Consider the following 25,529-nt stretch of genomic DNA (forward strand, 5'->3'; position numbering starts at 1 on the left):
AGCCTGTTTTAACCACTTCTTCATTGATATAAATGACAAAACTTGTCATTAAGGTGACACTGAGGGCTGTAAAACGCTGTCTATATGGGGGAAAGTGTTAAAGCTGAAAATAATCTTTGCTCTTAAGGAAACAAAGGATAACTATACACTAAAAGGCAGATAGGCACACTTATAGAAAAGTGTTAAAATGACAATAAATCTGACAGCATAAGTAAAATGACAAAGCCTTTTCACCAAAGGAAAAAAATGTGTTTGAGGATACTGATTCTCAATCTAAAAAAAAGAAGGCCCTTTGTCTCCTGAAAAAATAAACAATCAAACAAAACAAAACCCAAACCGGGATGGCAACAATGATTAGAAAGGGCACAGACCTCCTACTAAAGCCGGTGTGCTTCTTTCACAGCCACATGCCCTTTAGAAATTCTGTACTCATACCTGCTACCCCATTATAAATCCCAATGGATAAGCATGCATGACATGTTTTAATTAGGATCAGCACAACAAATGGTAATAAGAACATTTTTTGGATTTACACACATTAAGCTTTTCTGCTTCCATCAAGAATTGTGCTGTATTTGTGTGTTGCCATTACTAATATATTTTCCATTCTCACTGCTGCAGTGAATCACGCAATACTTTTCTAAATATGTGCTCCTGTTTACTTAAACTTAGCTCAGCAATACACAAGGCAAATCATTTCCTAATGCTTGGCAGTAAAAGCTCAGATCAGGAGCCGACAGGACAAGTCGCAGCTGAATCTCAGAGGAGCATGATTTACTAGTATCCATAGGCTCCTGTCAGTGATCAGGTTTATATAAAGAATCCTATAAATATCCTTGGACGCAGAGCGCATCTCTGTGGTGACATTTTGTAATAAGCCCTGTCTGAAATTTACTAGTGTTGTAGACAGAGAAAGATGAGTTTCTACATATATCTACATAGAATCTTGTCTAAAACATATACAGTGCAGTGAAAAACTATTTGCCCCCTTCCTGACTTACTCAAAGATAACCGACTAACCACACTTTTTGGAAAGCGGAGTTCAGTTTCGGTATCTTGATTACTGCAAGACAGAGTCTAATCAATAACTTACTTAAATGGAACCTGTCTGACAAAGAAGTAGACTCAATAACAGATAACTCAAGAACAGATAAGAAACACAGTCATTGATATCTATCAGTCTGGAAGGGGTTACAAAGCCAATTCAAAGGCTCCACCACTGTGAGAGCCATCACCCTCTTTAGCCTGACGCCATTAGCCATTTCCGGGTCCAAACTCCTCTTCAGTTCACAAAGTGAAACAACCACTGCAGCATCGTTGAGAGTTACATTCTTTCATCTCTAATAAAATGATCAGTGTGGCTGCTCTACCAGGTGTAACAATTAAGTTTAGCATCCAGGCATCCATTAAAAACAGGATTTATGAAGTTTAACGAAGTTAGCTCGCTAGTTTCGATGAACGCCAACTCCACCCCCCCAATAAAAGTTAATGTGAGAGTCCCTGAGTGGCAGACACAAATGGCAGTAAAAAGATGCTAAAAACAGACCAAACTTCGGTCGGGAGAACACCTGAGATGATCCATCCCCACATGAGAACCCAGAGCAACTTCTGAAGAACTACAAGCTTCATTTGTCAGAGTTCATGATTCAACACCAACAACAAAGAGACTGGGCAAAAATGGCACCCATCAGAGAGATTCAAGAAGAAAAAAAAACCTCATCTCAAAAAGCCTCGTGTCACATTTGCGGGGCGACCGTGGCTCAGGGGGTTGGGAAGCGTATCTGTAACCGGAAGGTCGCCGGTTCGATCCCCGGGCTCTCTGTCCTGGTCATTGTGTCCTTGGGCAAGACACTTTACCCTACCGCCTACTGGTGTTGGCCAGAGGGGCCGATGGCGCGATATGGCAGCCTCGCTTCTGTCAGTCTGCCCCAGGGCAGCTGTGGCTACAACCGTAGCTCGCCTCCACCAGTGTGTGAATGTGAGAGTGAATGAATAGTGGCATTGTAAAGCGCTTTGGGTGCCTTGAAAAGCGCTATATAAATCCAATCCATTATTATTATTATTAAAAATATTGTGATGATTCCCAAGACTTTGTGAAAATATTCTGAACTTTTCTGAAATGTTTAGGTCTCATTACATCTGGCATAAAACTAACACAGCATTTCATAAAAAAGATAAAAAGATCCTAACAGTCAAACATGGTGGTGGTAGTGTAATGGTCTGGGGCTGGACCTGGAAAACTTGCCCTAACTGATGGAGACATGAATTCTGCTCTCTGCAAAAACATTTTCAAGAAGAATGTCTGGCCATCAGGGTTTGCCTTAATAATAATAATAATAATAATAATAATGGATTGGATTTTATATAGCGCTTTTCAAGGCACCCAAAGCGCTTTACAATACCACTATTCATTCACTCTCACTTCATACACTGGTGGAGGCAAGCTACAGCTGTAGCCACAGCTTCCCTGGGACAGACTGACAGAAACGAGGCTGCCATATCGCGCCATCGGCCCCTCTGGCCAACACCAGTAGGCGGTAGGGTGAAGTGTCTTGCCCAAGGACACAACGACCAAGACAGACAGAGCTGGGGATCGAACCGGCAACCTTCCGGTTACAAGATGAGCTTAATTAGAATATTGCATTTTATATTTACCCAGATTATCTTTGTAATATCAAACATTTAAGCATTACAAATACAGCACAGCTTCTGTATCACGTGGTATAAGGCTCCGCCCTTGTCACTTGTTGAGCAGGAGGAGTGAGCGCTTGTTTTCATGCAGATTAAGTCCCGGATCAAAATGCGGTACAATCGTCGTCTTTTTTTTTTTTTTTTTTAAATCGTTGTCATTTGGAAATGAGATCGCACATAAGTATGAATCGAGATCGCGATTTTCTAACGATTAATCGTGCAGCCCTACTACAGTATATTAATAAAGTAGGTTCTGACAAAAACAGAGCCACAAAGTGGTAATTTAAAGCATATTGCCAGCTTATTTCACTTCAGTGCTCTTTTTCCTCCATTTTTCCTCACATGTTAAAATATTTTTCCTTTAAACCAACTTCCAAACTGGCAAAATGAAGCCATTGTAGAAGTGCCAAGAACTAGAGTTAAACACTACATGAATAGACCTGTTAAAATACCCAGGTAAACACAAGATTTTAAAAAAAAAATAATAATTTTTTATAACAAACTGGTACATTGCCTTCCCCTTCATAACAACTGTACTGTGTTTGTTCTTAATAACTTCTGCATATGGATTATGTTAATTCTCATAGCTAGGAGTGTAGCAGCCTTAACTGACAGCTGTGCTATCACACTGGTTTCCATACACTATTGCAGACTAAAATTTGAGTATTTTATTAGTCTGATATCTGACTCACAGATATATGAGCTTATGCACTGCACCTAAATGTTTTATAGATGCAGCTTTCCAGCATAAGTCTCCTTCCTCAAGTACACAAGTATCTTTCATTTTGGAAAAGATCTCAAACCTCGGGAAATGCAAAACAAGAGCTACAGCAACAGGTGTCGATACTGTAGAGAATATTGGCCAATCAGAAGCTTATGAACAATAGCATACACAATCTGACATCAAAAAAGACATAAAAACATCAAAAGTGTGCACCTTTAAGTTATATTTATTATTATCATCCACATGTAATCAATGAAATGGAGATGGAAATCATCAACCTGGAAAAATCTTTCAAAAGCTTGATTTTCAGTCAACAAAATTGTTTATTTCTGGACAAAAATGCATAGAAAAAGTTATGTTTTCCAAATACCTTGTATGTGAATATGTAAAGGGCTCAATGTGCAATTTTTGCTTCAGCAGGAAATCTACGTATTAACTTACAGTGTAACTGGAAAGCCTTCTTTACCCTATGACGTAACCACCCATGTAATCTGACATGCATCTCCTGAGAAATATAACTATGTGTCGGGGTCCACACAGCCCATAATGCTTCTTATTGGTGTGGAAGGTTATGGCGTAAGGTCCTTTCCTCCCATCATCTCTAACCAGTCACAGCAGATGGCTGCCCCTGCCTGAGCCTGGTTCTGCTGGAGGTTTCTCCCACTTAAAAGGGAGTTTTTCCTTCCCCTTGTTGCCAAGTGCTTGCTCTCATTGGATGATTTAATTGGTGGGGTTCTCTCTCTATTATTGCAGTGTCTCTACCTTACCATATAAAGCACCTTGAGGCGAGCGCTGTTGTAATTTGGCACTACATAAATAAAACTGAAGTAGACTGAATTGAATTCATGGTGGGATCTCGATTACTGCGGAACATTATTAACAAACCTAGAATATACTTGTTTTCATGACATGTGACTCATTTCAAGGAAAATGTAGATTCATCTTCTAAGCCATACTTGTCGCGATGCAGTTTTGTTTGATGACGTGTCTTATCAGCAGGATACTGTATATATTTAACACCACATAGGCAAGTAACATTAAAGGAGTGAACTAGTTTTTCCAGTATCTTACACATACTGCTATAAAGAATTGTAAGATGTGGATTTATTATTTATTCTTTAAAGGTTTTTGCCTTCTGAGGAAAAGGAAATGCAAAGAAGCTTTCCAATCCTGTTCCACCTTTTTGATCTCAGGGTGAACCGCTCTGGTAACCAACTCTGTAAAGCCAGTGATCAACAAAAACATCACACATTTTGCAAGCATAACTGTCTGCAATATAAATGTGAAATGTCATCACGGCTTGTGTACAGCATTTCCTGAGGATTCTTCTTCATCAGTCCAAGAAGAATGAAGCCTTTCACTGGGCAAAATGGAAGGAAGACATTTGAGATGATGGGTTCTTTGGTTTGGAATCAAATAATCACAGCAGTGGTAAATCACTAGTGTATAAAACATATCAAATTATGGTTTAGATTATCACATTATGGTAGCGCTCACTGCGCCTTGGGAGAAGAGGTAAAGGGAATCTTCAGAGAGACTTTTAAGCCTCACAGGAAATTATATATATATATATATATATATATATATATATATATATATATATATATATATATATATATATATATATAGCAGAGGTGTATGTAAAGAATGTAAAACCCCCCAAAGACAACTTTGATTTCTTGTATGGGCATCAATAAATTATTTTAGCAACTACACAATACTAAAATAATTGTTAATGCTGATTAGGTTCATGTAGTTTAGGAACGCATACTTTCTTAGCATGCTTGTCTTTTGTTGTTTTCATTCACTAAATTTTAACATATCAAATTACCTCGTCTAAACCCTCCACTGTGCACTGTGTCATGTATAAGACACTCATCTGTGCAACAACCACAATCAGAATAAGTTTCTGTGTATGCTGGCGCAGCTGAGATTATCCCCCCAAAGGAACATAATTGAGGTCAGTGGGCCTCTATCCTGCTGATTATGACTAACCTATTGATAGGTTACGACAGGCGCTCATTAAGCCTGCTCATTTTTCAGAGTGAAAAATGCTGAACTGTAATGTAAGCACAGAGAGCAGAGCACAGTAATTACAGATTACAGCACGGTTTAATGTTGTGCACTTAACATAGCTGTTTTGCAATGATTTTAAATGCAGACTCTATTACGTTTTTCTCCCCCAACTGGTCTATTCAAAGATGATGCGAAGGCTGAAAGGGAGAATATATTCTGCTACTCTGTGTTTTGGATCATGGATGGTAGGCTGTGCCACACTGTTATCCATGTGGGTGGTGTGGCGCTGGTGTGAATGGAGGCTGGTCTTTCTGATATTTTGTGTAGAGTAGTGTGCGCTACTCTGAGAAGAGTAACACTTATGATGTGTTTAATGTAATGTAACAGCTATAAAATCAATTTGATACATTTGTTCTGATAAAAAAAAAAGGTAATAAATAGATGTTAGTGTTAAATAGTATGCACTCAGCACAGTCTCATTCTGCTGTTAAACACATTAACTTTTACCATTCAGGGTACTACAGCCTCTGATAGATGCAGTGTGGGAAATCTGGTCTTTTGGTGGAGTGGGTAGGTGTGGGGGGATTTGGGGTCTCAGTCTTTAAAACAAGGCTGCAGACTGTTCAGTATTACAGTGGTATGTAACAAGCTTGGGCTTAGAAAAACACTTTTAAATGACTAAAATTCTGATATAATAAGTCATCAGTGTAATTCATTTAAAATGGCATGGTGTTACATCACATTTTTAAACACAATGAAAAAAGAAATTCTGCCTAAAGGCCACAAGATTACCTTATGAAAATGCATATTAGTCTTGCACTGTTTGGATCCCTTTGTAACCCAATTATAACAAAGGAAGGCTGTAAACGACGGTTTAAAAATCATAACACTAAACCACTCTTGTACATTATTTCACTGTTATTGCAGCATAGAGGTGCAGGTTTATCATTCGGTGTAGCATTGTGAAATCACACTCAAACAAAACACTGACCAAGGACATCAGCTCTGATGCTGCCAAGACGAGGCTCAGGGACACACCTTTGAATTTAAAACAGGTGTGAGGAGGCAAATGAAAGACCTCTGGGAGTCAGTTAGTGTGTGTGTGCATGCGCGTGTGTGTCTAGAAACAAGCTATTTTTTCGTGGCAGCTGTAATGCCACTGTAACCACAGTCTATCAGATCATACTGTGTCCTCTTGTCTTGTTTTGGGGCGATCTGGCTGATCTAGTCCTCCCTATCCATATGCATCAGACTTTCTTGGACAAATACACACTCTGCAGGCTGTCTCCCCTCATGGTTATTCACAAACTACGAGTGTGCAAACAGGGTGTCCATATTTCACGTCACCTTTACTGACATTTCTGTGTTGCATAAACCCCGCTGCACGCTTGAACTCTGCCCACTTGCCTGTCCTCGATCAAGCCTTCTGTCAATATTAATCAGTGCATAGCAGCTTTGCATACGCGCACCTATCAACTCTCAAAGGGCAACGCAGCACAAAAGTACTATCCATGACAACACTGGTCTGAAAAAAAGCCCCTCCCACTGACAGCTGGCTTATTGTGTGCAGTCGCTCTGAAGCGGCCTTGTTTCCCTTTGCTTGGACAGTTCAATAACTAATCTCAATGCAGCCAGCAGCATGTAGCTTTGAAAATGAGGAGGGCATGCCCAATGGAAAGTCATAATCTGCTTGTCAGTGTAGTGTCAGTTTACTGGTAAGCTAGCTTGTCAGTTCACGAGGATTCTTAGATGGGTTACTGTGCACACCTCATTATAGCTGCATAATACTTAATAGAAAGACAAGATGAGAATTTTTTTTTTACTGAATTTATGACGAAAGGGCATGTTCCTCCAAATTTTCCTTGCGTGAGAATGTGAAGGCCCCCCAAAAGACTTTTCTTTTAACTTTAAAGTTCAACAGTGTGCTGTTTTAGGGAGAAAATTTTGAAAATATTTACCTAATTTGACTTTTGAATATTTTGCAACTTACCCATCCTTTAATCTTTTAGACTCTAGAAAATAATTAGTTTTATTTAAATCAAAAGGTTATCATGTCCGGTTATTATTCCTAAAATTTCAAATGACATTTTGATATGTCACTCTATTATTCCCACTACAATAATGGACTTAAGAAAGGGCAGTTTGGTCCTTGAGTTCATTCATCCATCTGTCACATCTCAGACACCCAATTTCATCTAAGCTCAGTGGGGATGATGCATGTCACCAAAGCTTTACTAATTAGCTCAAGGAGGTCACAGCATCCACCTCCTTTGGTTGAATGCATGAAGAATATACTGCAGAATATGTTATCCTATTTTGGTGGACAGCGACTTGAAAGAAAATACATTTTCTGTGTCATTATTCTGCTATGTGCAAAAATCTTGAGCAATTCCTCATTCTTTATATTTTTAGCTAAGCTTTCAGTAGTTTTTCTTTGGACAGGTAAAACAATATTGAAGCCGTTCACACTTACCTGACCTTTCTTTACAAACACCCAAAAATGCACCTAAATCAACGCAATGTAGCAAAGAACTAATTTTAAATGGCATCTTTAGGTACTTTGTTACCAGCAGCCTGTTGCAAAGACAAATAATACACACTGAATGAACAATGTCAAAGGTTGAGCAGTTTGACAGGCATAAAATAGCATTTTGCACCAACAAGACAACTACCAAAGAGCTATTAGATAATAACTTGCAGTATATGGGCATGGTGTGCAACTTGATTGCCAATAGCTTCATTTTCAGCATGACATTCATTCCAAACACACTGCCGATGCAATAAAAAGCATACATGGTTAAAGAAATGACAAGAAAGCTTGCCTGAGAGAGTTACAAATAAAGACTTTCATAACAAACATTTACTGTAAAGCTTGTTAGAATAGTGCAAACTCTGTTTTTGCCTTATGTGCTGTATCTCCATGCATGTTTGCATGTGTTCTGCATTTTCCTTGCAAAATATAGAGAGAGGGCTCAGTACTTTGGCACAATACTGTACCTTGTTTTTATTTATTGTTCATGCGGTCCTATACTTTTTTTTTTTTGCAATGCACAATTTAAATGTAGCAAAAACTAAAATCGTATTTCAATTTGAATCATTAAAACTGTGCTCATCACTCTGCCAACATTGAATGAATTGTGCATCAAATTTATAGTTGTTAGCTAAGTCAAGACATGAGTCATAATACCTCCAATATATCTTATGACAGCGACACTTACAATAGCATGCTGACCTGTCAGTGATCCCTTGGTCAACGGTTACTTACAATGACATCACACACAAAATCTGAACACGCAGAGCAAACAGTGGATGTTCCTGAACACAAAGCATCAAGGCTCGTGTTCTTGATGTACAGCCTATTGGGCCACAAGAACCATGTGTAGTCACCACTTTCTGCTTGGACACACACTAACAATTGGACACGTCTGGAGTGCTGGGGCCCAGACCCTGAGGAAGGACAGATGGTGCCCGGGATTGAGGACCGCACCCTCATTAGCATGAGAAAAGAGAAAGACAGAGGCGGGGGAACAGGTACCCTCTCTTCTGTTTTCCACTTCTATAAAGATTAGAGGCTGGGGGTGACTCATTTACCCAGCAGACTCTAAGGCACTGCTTTGGAACCCAATTATAAGAGGATACTGTCAACTCTAAGGGAAAGAACATCAAGCGTTAGGCTCCTGTTTCTATTTAGTGCGGCTTAAATCAAAAAAGTTTTCTTAACTATATTGAAGCATTCTAGTTTATTATTATATTAGCCTCCCAGAACACCTAAATAAAGAGATTTGTGATATTAAAAAGATTACTGTACATTTTCAGTGAGATAATCAAAACACAATTATTTTCAAATATATTGCGATTCTAAGTTTAAATGTCAATAAAATGTTTTAATATAATGTATCTCACAAATTCAAACTTTTACAGATTTTTTTTTGAGCGATAATAGCGTCTTCCAACATTTCACTAGAGGCATCGTTTACCTGAAGACTAAAGTTGCCACAGCAGCAGTGTCGGAGCCTCTCTGTGGCTGGAATGAGGCCGTTCTGTTGTTTAGACTCATTAGTCATACCAACCGCAATCTGAGAATTTCTCATGACTACAAAACTACCTTCTCAAAAGCAATGCCTTCCTTTATCTGCTAAAAGCTAAAAGGTAACATTTAGGATTCAATGTTTCTGCAGAGCAACAACAGTAACTGCAACATGTTAAGCCAGAAGAAGAACTTATGTTGGGTCTGTGTTTCCACAAGCCCCGCTAATTCTAGAGATTTATTCATCATGAAGAAAACAAGACAGTCGATCGATCGATTATTTGCGCAAGGGAGGCCTCGTCTGTGTCCACCACAAAAATGACCCCCAGATCTGACCTCCTCCTGCTACCTTTTATTGAGAGACAGTTCACACAAAACACGTCAGAACAAAGCCACGCCCCCTTGGTTCTAAGACAAAGCATTTTATGTATATGTGTGAACTTCTGTAAGAGTGTGTGTGTGTGTGTGTGTGTGTGTGTGTGTGTGTGTGTGTGTGTCAGACCTCCTGCTGACCAAAGGGTCGTAAACCCAGGAAGTTTACATCAAAAGAAACAGATCTTTCAGATAGGATGTATCTACAATAAAACCTCCCCCAGCACAGAGTGGTTGGAGAGGTGGTCAGGATCAAAGGAATGGCTTTGATCCTACTGCTTGAACTAAGACTGTACAAATTTAAGAAACACAATGGCAACATTCAACAATTAGACTTAACACTTATATAAAAGAAATCCTACCAAGGTGAATATCTGCAGTCCATGGTGTACTCTCAGCATAGTATCAAAATCATGTTTTGTCTCCCCCTTCTGGATAATTAGAGGACAGCATCTTCAGTAAATCCCAAATGCTATAGCACCACCCTCAGCACAGCATCTCTTTATCTTTTATTCTAAGGTACAAAATACAAAAGATTGGGAGACTATGGATCCTGGTTTCCACCTCTGAAAAAAATAAAAACAAAAATAAAACAAATAAACTGCAATCTATAAGTAAAATTTATTATCTCAAAATTTCAACATACTAACTGAAACATCTTGGGAAATATAGAAAATAAGGAATAGAACGTGGAATTTGCTGTCATTAAATACTTTTTTTTTCAGTGGCAGAAACAAGCTGCCAAGGAGACAGAAGTATATGCTGTTAAAAGAAATTATGAAGATGGACTGGGTGGGTTCTATTTTTGCACCTAGAGAAACTTTATAACTAATTTTGTAAATAAACTGCACTAAATAATGAGCTTACACAAATATATATTGCACATTAATAAGCACAATAATATTGGTATTAATATGATATATCAGTCTTTATCGCCGGGGGAAGGAAAAGGAGTTTACTGAGCAGGCCAGGTCAAATTAAACATGTTTTACAACTTGTCTTGGCTTCATTTTACCATAGCTTACTTTACAGTTAATTTGTATCATAGAAAAAAAAACTAGCTAAAAAAAAAAATACAGGATATAAAGCATGCCATGTCGAGAGATTCACTTTAGGGTTGGACCATTAACTGTTATTTTAAGAGAGTAGGTTATCTTCCAAAAGGTTTTAAAAACAAGATACAGGAAATTCCAGTACCTCTTGCCCCTGCTTAAAAATGATAACAAAGGAGACTCCAATCCAGCCCACTCAGTTTATAAAAAGTGAAGGAGTGCTTTTTGAACTTTTAATTGTATTTTCATACCTTTTACTTGATCCATCCATACAACATCAAAGTACACTGACGTTTTCTATGAGTTAGTATAAACTTCATATTTTAATTTATACTAACAGGACAGTCTGAGCGGCCATAACACAATGAGGTTTAGTTCAGTTCACACTTATTTTTTATGCCAGAGGGGCCGATGGCGTGATATGGCAGCCTTGCTTATGTCAGTCTGCCCCAGGGCAGCTGTGGCTACAACTGTAGCTGCCTCCACCAGTGTGTGAATGTGAGAGTGAATGAATAGTGGAATTGTAAAGCACTTTGGGTGCCTAGAAAAGCACTATATAAATGCAATCCATTATTATTATTATTATTTAAAGTTTAAGTTCTAATGTTTCTGTTTCAATGACAGACAAAGCTATACATTTACAGAAAATCTATCATTTTCAGTAAATGTTTCCTTGTCACCACCAAACATCAAGTTTTCCGTGTCTTGAAATTTTGATAATTATAATTCAAAGGTGATGGAAGTGAAAAGAAGCTGCCTGTACACTGCACACAATTTGTAGCTGATGCAGAGGTTTATAAAAGGCTCAGTGTAGACCAGGGGTGTTGAACAAAAGGCCCAGAATCAGAAATCTTTGAAAAATGTGAAGAAGAGCATACATTGTGGACTTTTAAGTCTACTTTCAAAAAATGTAAAGCTTGTCTGACTGATTAATGTCCTCCCCCTGAGTCTTTAGTACATCAAGATAATAGATTATTAAATGACAAAAAAAAGCTTGTTTCTTTTTTTCCTTTCCACACAACGCACAATCGACAGACGGATTGGTGCAGCGGCTGCAGTGATGCGGACGCTGTACAGGTCTGTTGTGGTGAAGCTGAGTGTAAAAGCGAAGCTCTCAATTTACCGGTCGATCTACGCCCCTACCCTCACCTATGGTCACGAGCTGTGGGTAGTGACCAAAAGAACGAGATCGTGAATACAAGTGGCAGAAATGGGTTTTCTCCGAAGGGTGGCTGGCCTCTCCCTTAGAGATAGGGTTAGAGGTCCGGCCATTTGGGAGGGGCTCAGAGTAGAGCCGCTGCTCCTCCACATCAAAAGGAGCCAGTTATGGTGGTTCGGGCATCTGACAAGGATGCCCCCTAGGCGCCTTCTGGGCGAGGTTTTACGGGCATGTCCCACCAGGAGGAGGCCCCGGGGCAGACCCAGGACACGCTGGAGAGATTATATCTCTCGGCTGGCCTGGGAACGCCTTGGCGTTTCCCCGGATAAGCTGGAGGAGGTGGCTGGGGAGAGGGAGGTCTGGCCTTCTCTGCTTGGGCTGCTGCCCTCGCGACCTGGCCCCGGATAAGTGGAAAAAAATGGATGGATAACGCACAATAGAAATGTCTGTTTTTTTTATTATTTGTGGGTTAAAAAAAAACTTTCTCCATTAAAAGTCTGGACAATGAGCTGCCAGAACTTTTTCTGTAATTTTACACATTTATGTTTTACAATTTAAGCCCCAAAGGTTCATGTTGACAAATTTCTTTAATTAAATAGAGTGGCATTTCTCTACCATGCAATACAATTGAGATGTGCTGTTGAAATTGCACTTCATTTTTTCATATACTGAAATATGGCAGGAATGAAATGTGCATCTAAACTTATTTCCACTGACAGAAAGGGCCTTTTTACTGACATGCGCTATATTTGACCTCACATGTAAAATGAGTTTGAAAACCCTGCTCTAAACACTGGTCAAGATAGCAATTATGACACACTTTACAGGGCTTTCTTGTAAAGTGTGTCACTTAAATTAACTTTGAAGTTAGAATCAAAGCTATAGTACCAAAATTCAAAAGAGTTAACCCAAGTCCTTCACAATCAGTTAAGAACAAGAGAAAGCAATAGGGAAACAAATATAGATAAATTTTGAATCAAATACAGATAAATGAGAAGACAACAAATTAACATTAAAAACATAAAACAGGCCTGATGGTACTCAAACTGAACTCGAATTAAAAGCCAAAGTAAAAAAGTTTTAAGATGCGATTTAAAAGACTGAACAGACTCTGAAGTACGAATATCCTCTGGCAGATTAATCCAGAGTCTGGGTGCTGCTACTGCGAAGGCCCGATCTCCTCTATGCTTCAATCTAGACCTCGGTTGTGCTAAAAGCATCTAGTTAGATGATCTCAGCACTCTTTTGGGGTCATACATGTTGAGGGGTTTGTTTAAATAACTAGGCGCCATATTATTTAAAACTTTAAAAGTAAACGAATCTTAGAATCAATACGATACTTGTAAATTTGCGAAAACTGGAGTGATGTGTTCATACATTCTAAAACCTGTTAAAAGACTCACAGCAGCATTTTGGACGAACTGCAAGCGATGGAGAGATGAGTGTTGAAGACCCAAATAGAGAGAATTGCAGTAGTCCAGTCTAGAGGTGATGAAGGCATGAATAAGTGTTTCTAGGTCTCTTGGAGGAAGATAAAGCTTAGCTTTGGCAATTTCACATAACTGATAAAAACTTGTTTTCACAACTGTGGACACTTGCTTCTCTAATTTAAAAGAGCTATCTAAAAACACTCCGAGATTCCTTACAGTGTGAGAAAGATGAGAAGCAAGAGGACCGAGGGTGTCAGTTAACTTGTTCAAAGGGGCATGAGTTCCAAATACCATAACTTCAGTCGTATTTTCATTTAGTGTGAGAAATTTCTGTGTTAACCAGTCTTTAACATCATGCAGACAGTTAAGCAAAGGCTGTAGTGGGACAGAGACATCCAGTTTCAAAACTAAAAGCAAAAATAAGTTCACACCCTATGAAGGTATGCATGTACCTACAATGGGTGTGATTATGCCTGCATATATAGTGTGAGCTCTCATCACACTATATACCTTCATGTTACATAGGCTACTCTGTACTAAAAAGGGTACAAATGTGTGCGTGTGATGTTTAGGGATTATAACTACAGGGATTGTTTGGCTACTGCTTCTTGAATATTAGTGAATATTGGTGCTAAGTAGAGCACACTTTGATCTTAAATGAGCTGAACCAGTGAAACTCCCCTTTCTGTCACTGTATAAAAAGTTCCACTACATACTTAATGTTTGAAATATTTTAATACTAGGGGGAAAAAGGGCAGTTTCAACAATACATTGCAGTTTTTCTGATTAAGGCTTAAATTGTAAGAAATAAGTGCGTAAAATGAGAGAAAAATTGCACAAACTAAAATGTTGAAACAAAAACATTTTTGTCAATGTTTTGGATGCCTTTTATTTATACTATTAACCCACTATAAAAAAAAAATCATACATTTCTACAGTAGATAGCGAAAAACTGGAACCTTATTTTTTTTAATTGTTTGTGTATTGTTTACTTTGTTGTAGCATAAATGGCCATGTGGGAAGGAGACGCTGTAGAAGTTGTTAAAATTCAGTTAAATATAAATAGTTTATGTCCTCCTTCACATTTTCCATCCAGTGGGCTGCTTTTGCCGACTGATTCTGGCCCACAGTCCTCATGTGTGATACCCCTGACATGCATAATCAGAAACGTGCATTTGCAAAAGTGCATTGAGCACATCAGTTAGGAAAGGACATACAAAAGGAAACTGTGAGGTTGCTGCTTTACAAAACTTTATAAAACCCTAATGTGCAGGCTATGCAGTACTCAGGTTACCATTAAGGCCTACTTTAATATTAGTCTACTAGGGCTGTAAGGGTGTATGCATTAAAGTCTGACTTTAGGACTATACAAATTAGTCGAATAATCGAGTAGCAACAAAGAAACTAATCTCAACTAGCTGAATTGATAGTCAGGGTAGTAAACCAAGGCGGGAAAGCTCTATGTTCACTTTTGAGTGTCCCTCAGCCCTCCTGTTTTGTTAAGTTGTTCCCTTTTATATATTGTCTAATAAATGAATTAAATTTAAGCTGCTAATCAATCAATAACAAAACTATCATCAGCTCTAATGTTACCTGCAGTAGGAGGCTCATTATAATATCGTAGAGAGTTCTCCTCACCGCCTCGCAGCCACCAGTCAGAGATCTCCGCCCCAGTCATCTTGGGCTACAGCTCGGAGCCCGGATGCGCCGCCATGCCGCCTCTGTCAGCGAATGGAATAATTTATTCACCAACCTGCCTCACACTGGCCCACTAGGAGTTGACTGAAGAAGTCGATGAGACAGTTTCGTGGCCACCGGAGCCTTTGCTGCCTACAGGCTAGTGCAGGATACCCGTGCCGTGCCTGCTCGCTTGTTTGCGTAGCTTAGCACTGTTGTGTCGCTGTAGGGACACTTGTGCTAGCTGCGCTAACGTTAGCTCAAGCGGAGAGAGTGCGGGGTAGTGACAGTCCGGCCGGAGGCGGGGAGAGTCGCGAGCTGCGAGGTGAGACTGTTATATTTTGATGGTGGTTGCTACCCTGTTGACTACGCGTGGCCATCTGTTAAATGGTATCACTTTCGTGAGTGTGACTCACGATTTTAGTGGGGTTCGGGCAGCAGCATATCGAGGTGGGTACTTTGGTGTTTGTCTGGTAGCGCTTTCTGGCCGGAGTAGACCGTAACGTTTACTCGACGTTTCAATCTTCTTGGCCCGCGATAGAGAAGCTAAGAGCTAGCTTGCTAACTGGGTAACAGTGCTAGACGGGGACTCCTAAACTTTTCAGGTCAGCAACCCCTGTGTAGACACGCTTCAGATACCACATTACAGATGTGATAAGGGTGTGAGCCAAGAGATTCTCTGTATCTAAAAAGATGAATTTTGTGTATCGTTATTAGGAAATCACAGTGGAATGTAAAGGGTTATTTTTTTAACTCCCACCACATAGGTATAAATACAGATACAGGGGCCCTTGGATGTGCAAGTGCCTGGACATCCCAGGATGGCTTGAGCATATTTTTGTTGTAATATTAGCCAACTTATGTTACTTTACTTAACAGGTGTGTGTGTGTGTGTGTAATGACAACAATAAGGAGGCATCATGTTTAAAGCAATTTTGTTCACCATATCTAAAAGAATGTTAAGTTTATGACATGAGTTTTCCTTCCTGTAACTTCTCTGTCTCTTTTGTTTCTCAGGTTCAGAAAATTACCCCCCCCCCCCCCCCCCCCCCCCCCAAAAAAACCCCAAAACAAAACAACAACAACAAAAAACTTTCTATGTCTTCATCAGCTCTGAAAATCAAAAGAGATGTCTGTTGATGAAGATACTGCAAAAATGGGCAGTCCACAGCCTAGCTCGACGTCATCTCTGCAGCTCACGGATTGTCCTGGAGGTTACGGTGGTGTGTCTGTGATGATGGAGGGAACTGCAGCTACCCCTGACTTTGCAGCTGCTTGCCCTCTTCTGGGCACTGCTGCCTCGCCAAAACACACCAGCACAACTGATGCGCTCACCCTCGCAGACAATGCTGGACAGAGAGCCAGAGGGAACGAGAATAGCATCAATCGCAGAAATAGCTTTCATCATTCCAAACAACAACAACAACAACAGCAGCAGCAACAACAAACGAAGCTAACAAAGCGGCGCTACACTGCAAATTCTAGTTTCAAGCATCCTTCATCTGGCAAACGGAGACGAAGGGCCAACTCTGAGAGCGATTCTGTCCTGCCCACCAACTTCCTCTTGGGTGGGAACATTTTTGACCCACTGAATCTCAACAGCCTGCTGGATGAGGAGGTCAACAAGGCGCTGAATGCAGAGACTCCCAAATCCTCTCCGCTGCCAGCAAAAAGTCGAGACCCTGTGGAGATACTCATCCCCAGGGACATCACAGATCCACTGAACCTGAACAGTGGGATAGCTGACAGCAGCTTTTTGGCTTCTCCCTTCAAGAGTGGAGGAAGGAAGAGACACCGCAACAGGCACCATGGGGGAGGAGGAGGTGGTGGAGGTGGGAGTGGTGGCGGTATTGGGATTTCAGCCACACAAATGAACCTCTCAGAATCAGGAAAAAGTGAAGTTAAAACAGGTCCTTCTGTACCTCTTCAAGGTACCTTAGCCTCATGTTCTGCACTAGAATCCAACAACGAATCCGGTAGTGTTTCTAGTGTCATGGCAGAGTCCCACGAGCACACAGATTGCAGCTCAGCAAGCTGCAAGGAGGAAATGCCACCTGCATCCATGGAGGATTCCACTTCAGGGGCACCATACCAGCACACAAGTAGACGCAAGCGAAGGCGCAACTCGGGCAAAATGGAGCCCCCTGTCACCCATTCTACTCCGATTGGCAAGTCGGGACCTGGAGACAGGCATTTTGGTGCAGGGGGAGCAAGAAATTCCTTTCACACACCAAAATCTGGTTCCAAAATAGGCCCTGGAATACGCCAGCACCAGCAGCCCCACTCTCATACAAAGGAACAGCAGAAGAAGTTCCAGTATGGGAATTACAACAAGTATTATGGATACCGCAACCCGGGCTGCAGTGAAGACCCTCGTTTACGTTTGCTTCGTCCCGAGTGGTTTAGAGGTAAAGAAGTACTGGATTTGGGGTGCAACTCAGGCCATGTAACGCTCTATATCGCCAAAATGCTAAGACCCGCCCGCATATTGGGCCTTGACATTGACAGTGGTCTGATACATGCAGCTCGTAAAAACATAAGACATTATCTGTCTGAGCTGCAGACCCAAGAGGCCAGGCGAGCAATGCAGGGCAAAAAGACTAGTAAACAGGAGGAGACAAATGGAAACGCGAGTCACACAGGCACAGAAAAAGAGCACAACGAAGTCGAGAGCAGGGACGAAAATGGGAAACCAGTGAAAGCAGAAAGTGGCCCTGCAGATGATGGAAATGACAATGAGTCGTGTCACACGGATGAGATGGAGACCCAGAGGCAGGGCAGCAAAACAGAGGAAATGGAGCAAGAAGACTGTGATTCACCCCCCGCTGATCACTCTGAGAGCTGCTCTTTTCCTGTATCCCTACGGATCTCCAGGGGTCCCATTGCTGCACCCCCGCTAACACAAACATCCACGGTGCAGCCTGGGGAGTTCCCTTCAAATGTGTCCTTCATCAAGGTAAGAGAGGATTTTTTTAATTTATTTTTTCCCTTTTGGGAATATGGCTCAGATTTCTGTGTTGCTGCATATTTTAAGCCTAGATGGCAAATTCAAAAAAATTAGACACTGTGTCCTGCTTTATAACGTAATGTTAGGGTAACTGAATAAAATGTAAAAATGCACAAAAAGGTGTGTGCATTATGAGAACTGACCAGCCTCTCAAGAGAACTTGATGCAAGTTGTGCACACACTTCCTCTCACTGTGAATTTTTGTTTTTCTTCCCCACTATAAAACAGTTATATATATATATTATATCTAAAAAAAAAAACTGACCTTTGCATTTTATTATTGTCACATTAGTTGAGCCGTGGCTAAATATTAAAAGGTATTATGATGAATCCATACAGTAATTGGTTGTAAAATTTATTTGCATAACACTTATCAAAACCAGCGTTGTAAAATGCTTCCCAAAAAACAGAGTAAATGAACTAACTAGGAGGAAATAAAAATAAAAAAAAAACCAAACAAAAACAATGTACACTACGAGTTAAAAGTTTGGACACACCTTCTCATTTAATGGTTTTGCTTTATTTTCATGACTCTTTACTTTGCGGATTCTAACTGAAGCCATCAAAACTATAAATTAACTCGTATGGATGTTGTAAATGTTGTAAACAAATAATGTGAAATAACTCAAAACATGTTTTATGTTTTAGATTCTTCAAAATAGCCACACTTTGATTTGATTACTGCTTTGCACACTCTTGGAATTCCCTCGATGAGCTTCATGAAGCTAGTGCACAACCCCAATGATGGTCCCAACCCCATTAAGAAGGAACGAAATTCCACAAGTAATCCTGACAAGGCACACCTGTGAAGTGAAAACCATTTCACGTAACTACATCATGAAGCTCACTGAGAGAAGGCCAAGGGTTTGCAGTGCTGTCAACAAAGCAAAGGGAGGCTACTTTGAGGAATTTGAGGAATTTATCTTTTTTTTTCTTTGCTACATAATTCCATATATTTTGCTTCATATATCTGATGACCTCAGTATGTCTCTACAGTGTTGAAAGTAGTAAAAATCAAGAAAAACCATTTTATATATTTTTTGTTATATGTTAACCCTGCATTATTACTTTGGTGTGTGTGTGTGTGTGTGTGTGTGTGTGTGTGTGTGTGTGTGTGTGTGTGTGTGTGTGTGTGTGTGTCAGTCAAACTATAGGCTCCCTGAGTTTTAGGTAACTGGTGATTTTGAACTAATAGGTAAAAACGGCAAAGAGCAATTTAATATTGTGATATAATAAATATTATAGGTTCCATTAAAGTGTCTGAAATCAACTGTGTTTAAGCCACACTTGCTTTTGCACTCTGCAGTCCTTTTATATGTATTTGTTGAATGGAAAAGGGGAAAAATACATAGTTTCCAAAGGAAATTGATAACTGCCTCTTCTGTGATAGTGGAATTGGATATTGATAGCACACCAAAATAATGAAGTTGTAGATTAACAATTAAAAAAAATAAAAAAGGCAGAAAAGGTGTTGTAATTGCAGGACAGTCTGAGCAGTGAGCTATCAGAACTTTTTTTTTTCTGTAATTTTACATTTATTTATTCATGCTAACAGATTTCTTTAATTTACTACAGCAATGTTTCTTCTTATTGTGTAGAAAAACTGAGATGTGTTGTTAAAAGTGTGTTTCTTTTTCTTATATTAAGATATCGCTGGGATTTTAAATGTCTTTACATTACCAGTAGGAGGGAGTGTTACTAGTCCAGCCCACTTAAAATCAAAGTGGGGTGCATGTGGCTGACAATGTAAAAAGATTTTATCAGTTTTATCAGGATGTCAGGTTATTAATGTGTTCTTCTACTTTTATCTTTTAATGCTGGTTGAAGATTAGCACTACTACTACTTTCTGCCAGTGGAGGTGCATTGCTTTATACCAGACACTGGTAAAATGAATGGAAATATATTTTAGGGCAGTACCCTTCTGAGATTTTGATGAATTTTTCTTAGTTACTAATCGGAACATTTAAATATTAAAAACTAAGCTTCATCTTTGAGAGAATTTATTTATTTATTTATTTTTAAAGAATGTTCTCAAATGTGGGCAGTGGGTTTATTTTACGGCATTAACAGTGTACTAAACACTGTAGATTTTGGCTTTTCTGTGACCCACAAAGGGTCACAGGAAAATACATATATATATTATCAGTGTTCAAAATAGTGACTATTCCCATAATGCTGTTCCCCATTTCCTCAGTCAGATCTACTGCTTTTTCAGGGCTACTGATCTAAAATAAATAAATAAGTAAAATATCAAAGATAGCACTGACCAAATAGCCATGTTCGAAACCCCAGATCAGGACTTTATAAATGAATGATGTCATGACGGCTGTTTCCATCTTTTATATACAGTTTTTGATTTTTGACCAAAACTCAACAGGTAGAAATGTGAGATTGAGATTCTAGTTTGGGAGGTTAATCAGTTTCCAATTTCTCAGCAGTGACCAGCTTCAAAAGAAGTCTGTATTGGATCCATGAAATTGAATTGCACAAGAAGGGCCTATTTTTCTCACCTCATCTCTTCTCTCCTTTAGGCTAATTATGTACTGGAGAGCGATAATCTTCTTTTGACACAGCGACCAGAATATGATGTGATTCTGTGTTTGAGCGTCACTAAATGGGTCCACCTGAACTGGGGGGACAGTGGCCTCAAGCGGCTCTTTAAGAGGGTCTACAGACATCTCCGTCATGGGGGCCTTTTCATCCTGGAGCCACAGCCCTGGGAGTCCTACGTGAGGAGAAAGAAGCTAACTGTAAGAACCTGAGATGACATGGTTGACGTTTGTATTGCTGGAAGACTGTCTGAATATAAATCGGTCATTTAAAAAACCTGGTTGATTGGCTGAAATATAACAAATGTTCCCTTTTTTCCCCTTGCCTGACAGGATAATATTAGCAGGAATTATCACAGCATCCGTCTCAAACCTGACCTGTTTTCGTCATATCTTACAACTGAAGTGGGCTTCACCAGTTTTGAATACATTGGGCCCCCCAAGTGTTCAGTAAGAGGTAACTACACAATGATTTGTCAAAGCAGATATATTCTCAGGATTGTATCCAGCATTGTAGTTTGCTGCCATGTTCATCTTTATTTATTTATCTATCATCCTGACAGGTTTTCAGAGGCCAATCTATGTATTTCACAAATGACTGCGCCTGCCTTGAACATCATTGAATGTGAGTAGCCTAAACCACCATCATACATTCAAGCCAGCCATCTACACTGGACTACAAGGAACAATCTGAAACCTTGAAACCGTTACTCCGGCGTTTGATGCTGAAGATGAATAACAGAAAGGAAAATGGGACCAAAAGTGGAATGACATTTTTTTTAAGGATGCAGACTGTCAAAGAGAAAGATGTTAAAGTCCTCTGTGACTAGAAAATATTAAAAGTGTGGAGTAAACTCTGATAGGACTCCATGGGTAACCTGGAACAAAACTCCTAGTTTGGCCTGAGTGTGGAAGAGGTGTTCATCTGCTCAGATTTCCATGGTGGTCCATCTAGTGGTATTGATGCCCCCAGTTTGATCCATGGCCATAACTTGGGTTGGAATATCTTGGGCCATATCTTTACTTTCAGGAAGTTATTCTGTGCCACCATATTTCTATATCTTTTACATATTAGGATTGGACGATGGGAAGTCTTATCCAATTGGTCGCAATCACCATTTTTAACAGGTGATAGATGTTATATTCATCAACTGTATGTCGCGTAAGCAAAGCTGCACTATAATGCATACAATGCCATTGAAGAGATGATATTAAATCTTTTGAAAAGTAAAGTGTTTTATGCTGTGCAAGACACTGCGCACAATACTTGTGAATGTAGCCCCCCCACTGTAACTACTGAAGACTTAGAAATCCTGCCTTACCTGTTAAATATATGTTTAAACCCTTGAATGCTCTTGCGGCAACCATATAAGCGCACATTTGTTTGTGATGATTAAAACAGTTACACACGGTCAGTCACTGAGACAGTTTAACACTAATGGCCTATGTGTTTGTCCCATCTTCCAAACCTAATGCGCACCGTGTTCTTTGCCTTGTTTTTTTAATTAGCTAAATTTTGCTGAATTCTCTTTCATACATGTTAAATAGTGCTCAAAATTTCTTCATGTTTTGAATACGACGTCAGAAAAAGCACCTACATCACACAAAGACCTTAACAAGTGGAAAGTGGGGTGTCTGAATAAATAGAAATATAATGAGGCACAGTGGGGAAAGGTTTGCTAAACAGCCAAAATAGCATCCAGTTAAATTTGAACTGAGATGGTGGGACATCCATGTTATTATTCAGCCCACAAGGACTATTTTAAGTAGATCTGTAGCAGGCAGCCATCTTTTTTTTCTTATATTTTTTCTTAAACAGTTAAGCCATAGCCATACCTTATCTGCTGTCTCCAGTGTCCTTCATGAGGTGCTGACTGATACAACTGAGCGTAAAATTGAGGCAAAGGCGATTTGAGGCCCTGTGGTGTCATCAGTCCTGTATAAATCAGAGACATTCTATTTTGTGGGTCTGTTCTCATGCTCATCCAGTAGTCCCTTGAGCCCCGTGTTGATTTCTAGTTATTCTATACATGTAAGCATAAACAAAAAATACTGGAAAATGAATTGTTGCTTTAATATTGTTTTTATTTTGTTGTATTTTTTTTTAAACCAAATTTCAGTATGACTATGCTTTTTGTTTTGACAAACTTCCATTTTTTCTGTATTTTATTTATTTTATTTTATTTTTTTCCTGTCATTCTGTTGGGGCAGATCACACCCTCACTGCTTTTAATCTTTGACCAATAAGGCCTGTTCAGTGTTTCCCAGAGATCTGGGTTCTGTTTGTGATGGTGTTGGGGATGGGTGTCGGGTGGCAGCGTTCAAAAGAAGCTACACACATTTTGTCAATGTGCTTCTCAGTAAATATTTTAACTGACCAAGCATCTCCGGACAAATAAATAGCAGACCATCTCCAGTGAATTCATTGTCTTATAAATGAGCCTTTGACCGCCACTGGTCCTTGCTAGCTTGCAGTGGATATCTGGACAACAGTGACTACTTTCCTCATCCCCACCTAGACAGTGTTGATGGAGCCTGAGAGGATCAAGCAGCTGAATGATATGAAAGGACATTAAAACAGAGACTTGGCTATCAAGTCAGGTGGAAGGGAAATACAAGAAGGCAGTGGCTAGCTAGTTTACTTGTAACTTGGCTTTTAAAATTAGACTGTTGACGATTAATTTGTAATCTGAGTATTAAAAGCTGGTGATCTCTTGAGTGGGGAAAAAAACAATAATAGCTAAAAAGAGTCCTCAAATATACTTCATTGACCTGCCCAAGTAATAACTAGGTGTGAGAAACACTGGAGGTACAGGTATTCCTTGTGTTTGCTTTTTTAATTGGTTTCCACTGAGCCCACCCATCTGCAACCTTTCGTTGGAAGAGGCTGGCACAGAAAATCTTCCTTTCATGTGGCTGGTTCCGTTACGGGTGCGATAGTGCAGGCGATGATGGACGATATGTTTCTGTTTTAAGTGATCAATGTAAATAAGTTTGCAGATTTTGTTCATAATGGCCTGAGTCGTTTATACAGTGTTTTATGGTTTTCTTTTGTTCTTTTATAATGTTTGCTGCCAATTTACAAGTGAGTCACAGTCCTTTTTTTTTTTTTTTGTCTGGGGGAAAAAAAAAGACCGGTAGCTTTGTATCTACAAAAAAGTATGTACGTTGCAAAGTTCAAATTTTTATTTTGCATTGTTCTGCCCTGGCAGGCACATTTATTGTTAGGCAAGTTGTTTGTTTGTTTGTTTTTTCTTTTTTTTTTTTCTTTTTTTATAAATTGTTTGAAAGATCGTTTGTCGGTGCACTCTCTCATTTCACTTCATTTGCCATGTTGTAGACGTTTAAGGTTCTTCATAATAGAAAGTTTACTATTTTTCTTTCTCCCAACAAATTCTCCAGAAAAAGTTGTCAAAGTATAAATTGAGCAAGCAGAATACATTGTGAATTTCTGCACAATTTAGCCTCAAGCTCAGTTGGCATATCAGACAGAACACCAGATCACACCTTTCTCCTGTGCTAAGACAATCGGACTCTCAGGCCCACTGCTGTACTTTCAAGGGCATTTTGCTTTATGCATTATCAACAGCTGTTTTCCTTCTGGCAATCAGCATTTTAGTAGAACAACAAATTGTTATACGCCTAGGTTGTGCTTTGCCACCTATGTTTTAATATTGCACCTTACCGTCTTAGCAGTGGTGTCTTACAGATTTTAACCCAGTATGCCTGACTTGTACATCCAGGCATCCAAGTGAGAGCATGTCTTTGCTGGAAGTATGAAGTTACATGTTGTCATATACAGTGCTGTATAAAATTTCAGAATCCCCTTGAGGTTTTGCACAATTTGTATTAATTCCTTCTTCTGGTTGGTTAATGACATTAAATCATACCAAAAATCCGGAATAAGAGAAGTTCAGTTTTACTAGCTTAAAACTTATAGTGCTCAGATCTCTTATTCAGGTTATAGTAGTAAACAAAGACTGCCTTTTGCTTTGTTCTAGTGGGCAAAAGAAAATCCTCTTAATTGGAATACTTTATTAAATCTTCACTGTATTAAAGCAAAGAAAACCAGAATAGTTTAATAATAAATTTAATAGGATCTTTAAAAAGTAAAAACAAGTGAAACTGAATTAAAGTCTTTTTTTTTTTTTTTTAATGCACATTTAACCCAATGAGTGACATATGTGTGAACTTGACATGTGTTCTTGGTTTTGTGAGATGCATTATTACAGATGATCTATTAATCGTCCTCTGCAAAACCCACTTGTGGATGCAACAAACACTATGCTTACACTGTCTTTTGCTGTAACTGCAGTAAAATTGTGGTGCTAATTAATGTCTACATCATATGTATCTGAGCATTGTAAGATTTGAGCAATTCATTAATTTAAATTAGCAACAAATTTAAAAAATCTCTGACCCAGCTGTAAATTATTGCTTTTTAATTTATTAGGAGTTACAGCGTGTAATCAAAAACTAAATACACTAGGTTAGATTCTAGGTAAAAGTTGATATATAGCCAAAGCATAATTTTTGACTGCAACATTGTATTACCTCAAGGGGAATGAATTTTTTTTTTCATGGCACTAAAATTCACCTAAATGTTGAATTTGCACTGATATGAAACATGGTAATGAAAGTAGTTTAGTACATTTTTTTGCAGTTGATGTTTTACATGTACCTTCATAGAATCAGTTTTCTGGAAAAACTGATCAGTATAACCCCCTCTGTCAGGGAATGTTTTACATTTCATGCCTCTGAACAACAAGCTATATCTGAATGTTTCTGTGTTTAACATTTTAACTGATTAAACTTTGTTCCAGA

General features: G+C 39.2%; 2 protein-coding genes across 5 annotated transcripts in view; one reads left to right on the forward strand and one right to left on the reverse strand.

Annotated features, from left to right (window-relative positions):
* LOC101484450 (serine/threonine-protein kinase PAK 3) overlaps nt 1-15,220 on the reverse strand; it is a 49,664-nt gene extending 34,444 nt beyond the window's left edge. The window contains exon 1 of one of the 3 annotated variants that reach the window (XM_004563972.5): nt 15,110-15,220. The gene's annotated coding sequence lies outside the window, so the exon portion shown is untranslated. Of the gene's footprint in view, nt 1-10,192; nt 10,385-15,064 lie in introns of those variants that run through there. The other 2 variants (XM_004563971.4, XM_076889104.1) reach the window with 2 other exon arrangements.
* Nucleotides 15,221-15,343: 123 nt separating this feature from the next.
* Nucleotides 15,344-25,529, forward strand: mepcea (methylphosphate capping enzyme a). Of its 2 annotated transcripts, none has more exons than XM_004563975.5 (5): nt 15,344-15,473; nt 16,166-18,104; nt 20,688-20,906; nt 21,039-21,162; nt 21,269-25,529. In XM_004563975.5, the coding sequence occupies exons 2-5, from the start codon at nt 16,278-16,280 to the stop codon at nt 21,301-21,303; spliced, it is 2,205 nt and encodes a 734-aa protein (XP_004564032.3). In that variant the 5' UTR covers nt 15,344-15,473; nt 16,166-16,277; the 3' UTR covers nt 21,304-25,529. The 2 variants fall into 2 exon arrangements, with proteins under 2 accessions (XP_004564032.3, XP_076745217.1); XM_076889102.1 differs by lacking the exon at nt 15,344-15,473 and adding an exon at nt 15,486-15,598.

The sequence above is a fragment of the Maylandia zebra genome, linkage group LG10 (assembly GCF_041146795.1).
Source record: "Maylandia zebra isolate NMK-2024a linkage group LG10, Mzebra_GT3a, whole genome shotgun sequence".
Taxonomy (NCBI): Eukaryota; Metazoa; Chordata; class Actinopteri; order Cichliformes; family Cichlidae; genus Maylandia; species Maylandia zebra.

Coding starts and splice junctions, on each gene's coding strand:
- mepcea (XM_004563975.5), top strand. CDS start 16,278: ATGTCTGTTGATGAAGATACTGCAAAAATGGGCAGTCCACAGCCTAGC. Junction 18,105..20,687: donor CAAATGTGTCCTTCATCAAG/GTAAGAGAGGAT, acceptor TCTCTCCTTTAG/GCTAATTATGTACTGGAGAG. Junction 21,163..21,268: donor CCCCAAGTGTTCAGTAAGAG/GTAACTACACAA, acceptor TCATCCTGACAG/GTTTTCAGAGGCCAATCTAT.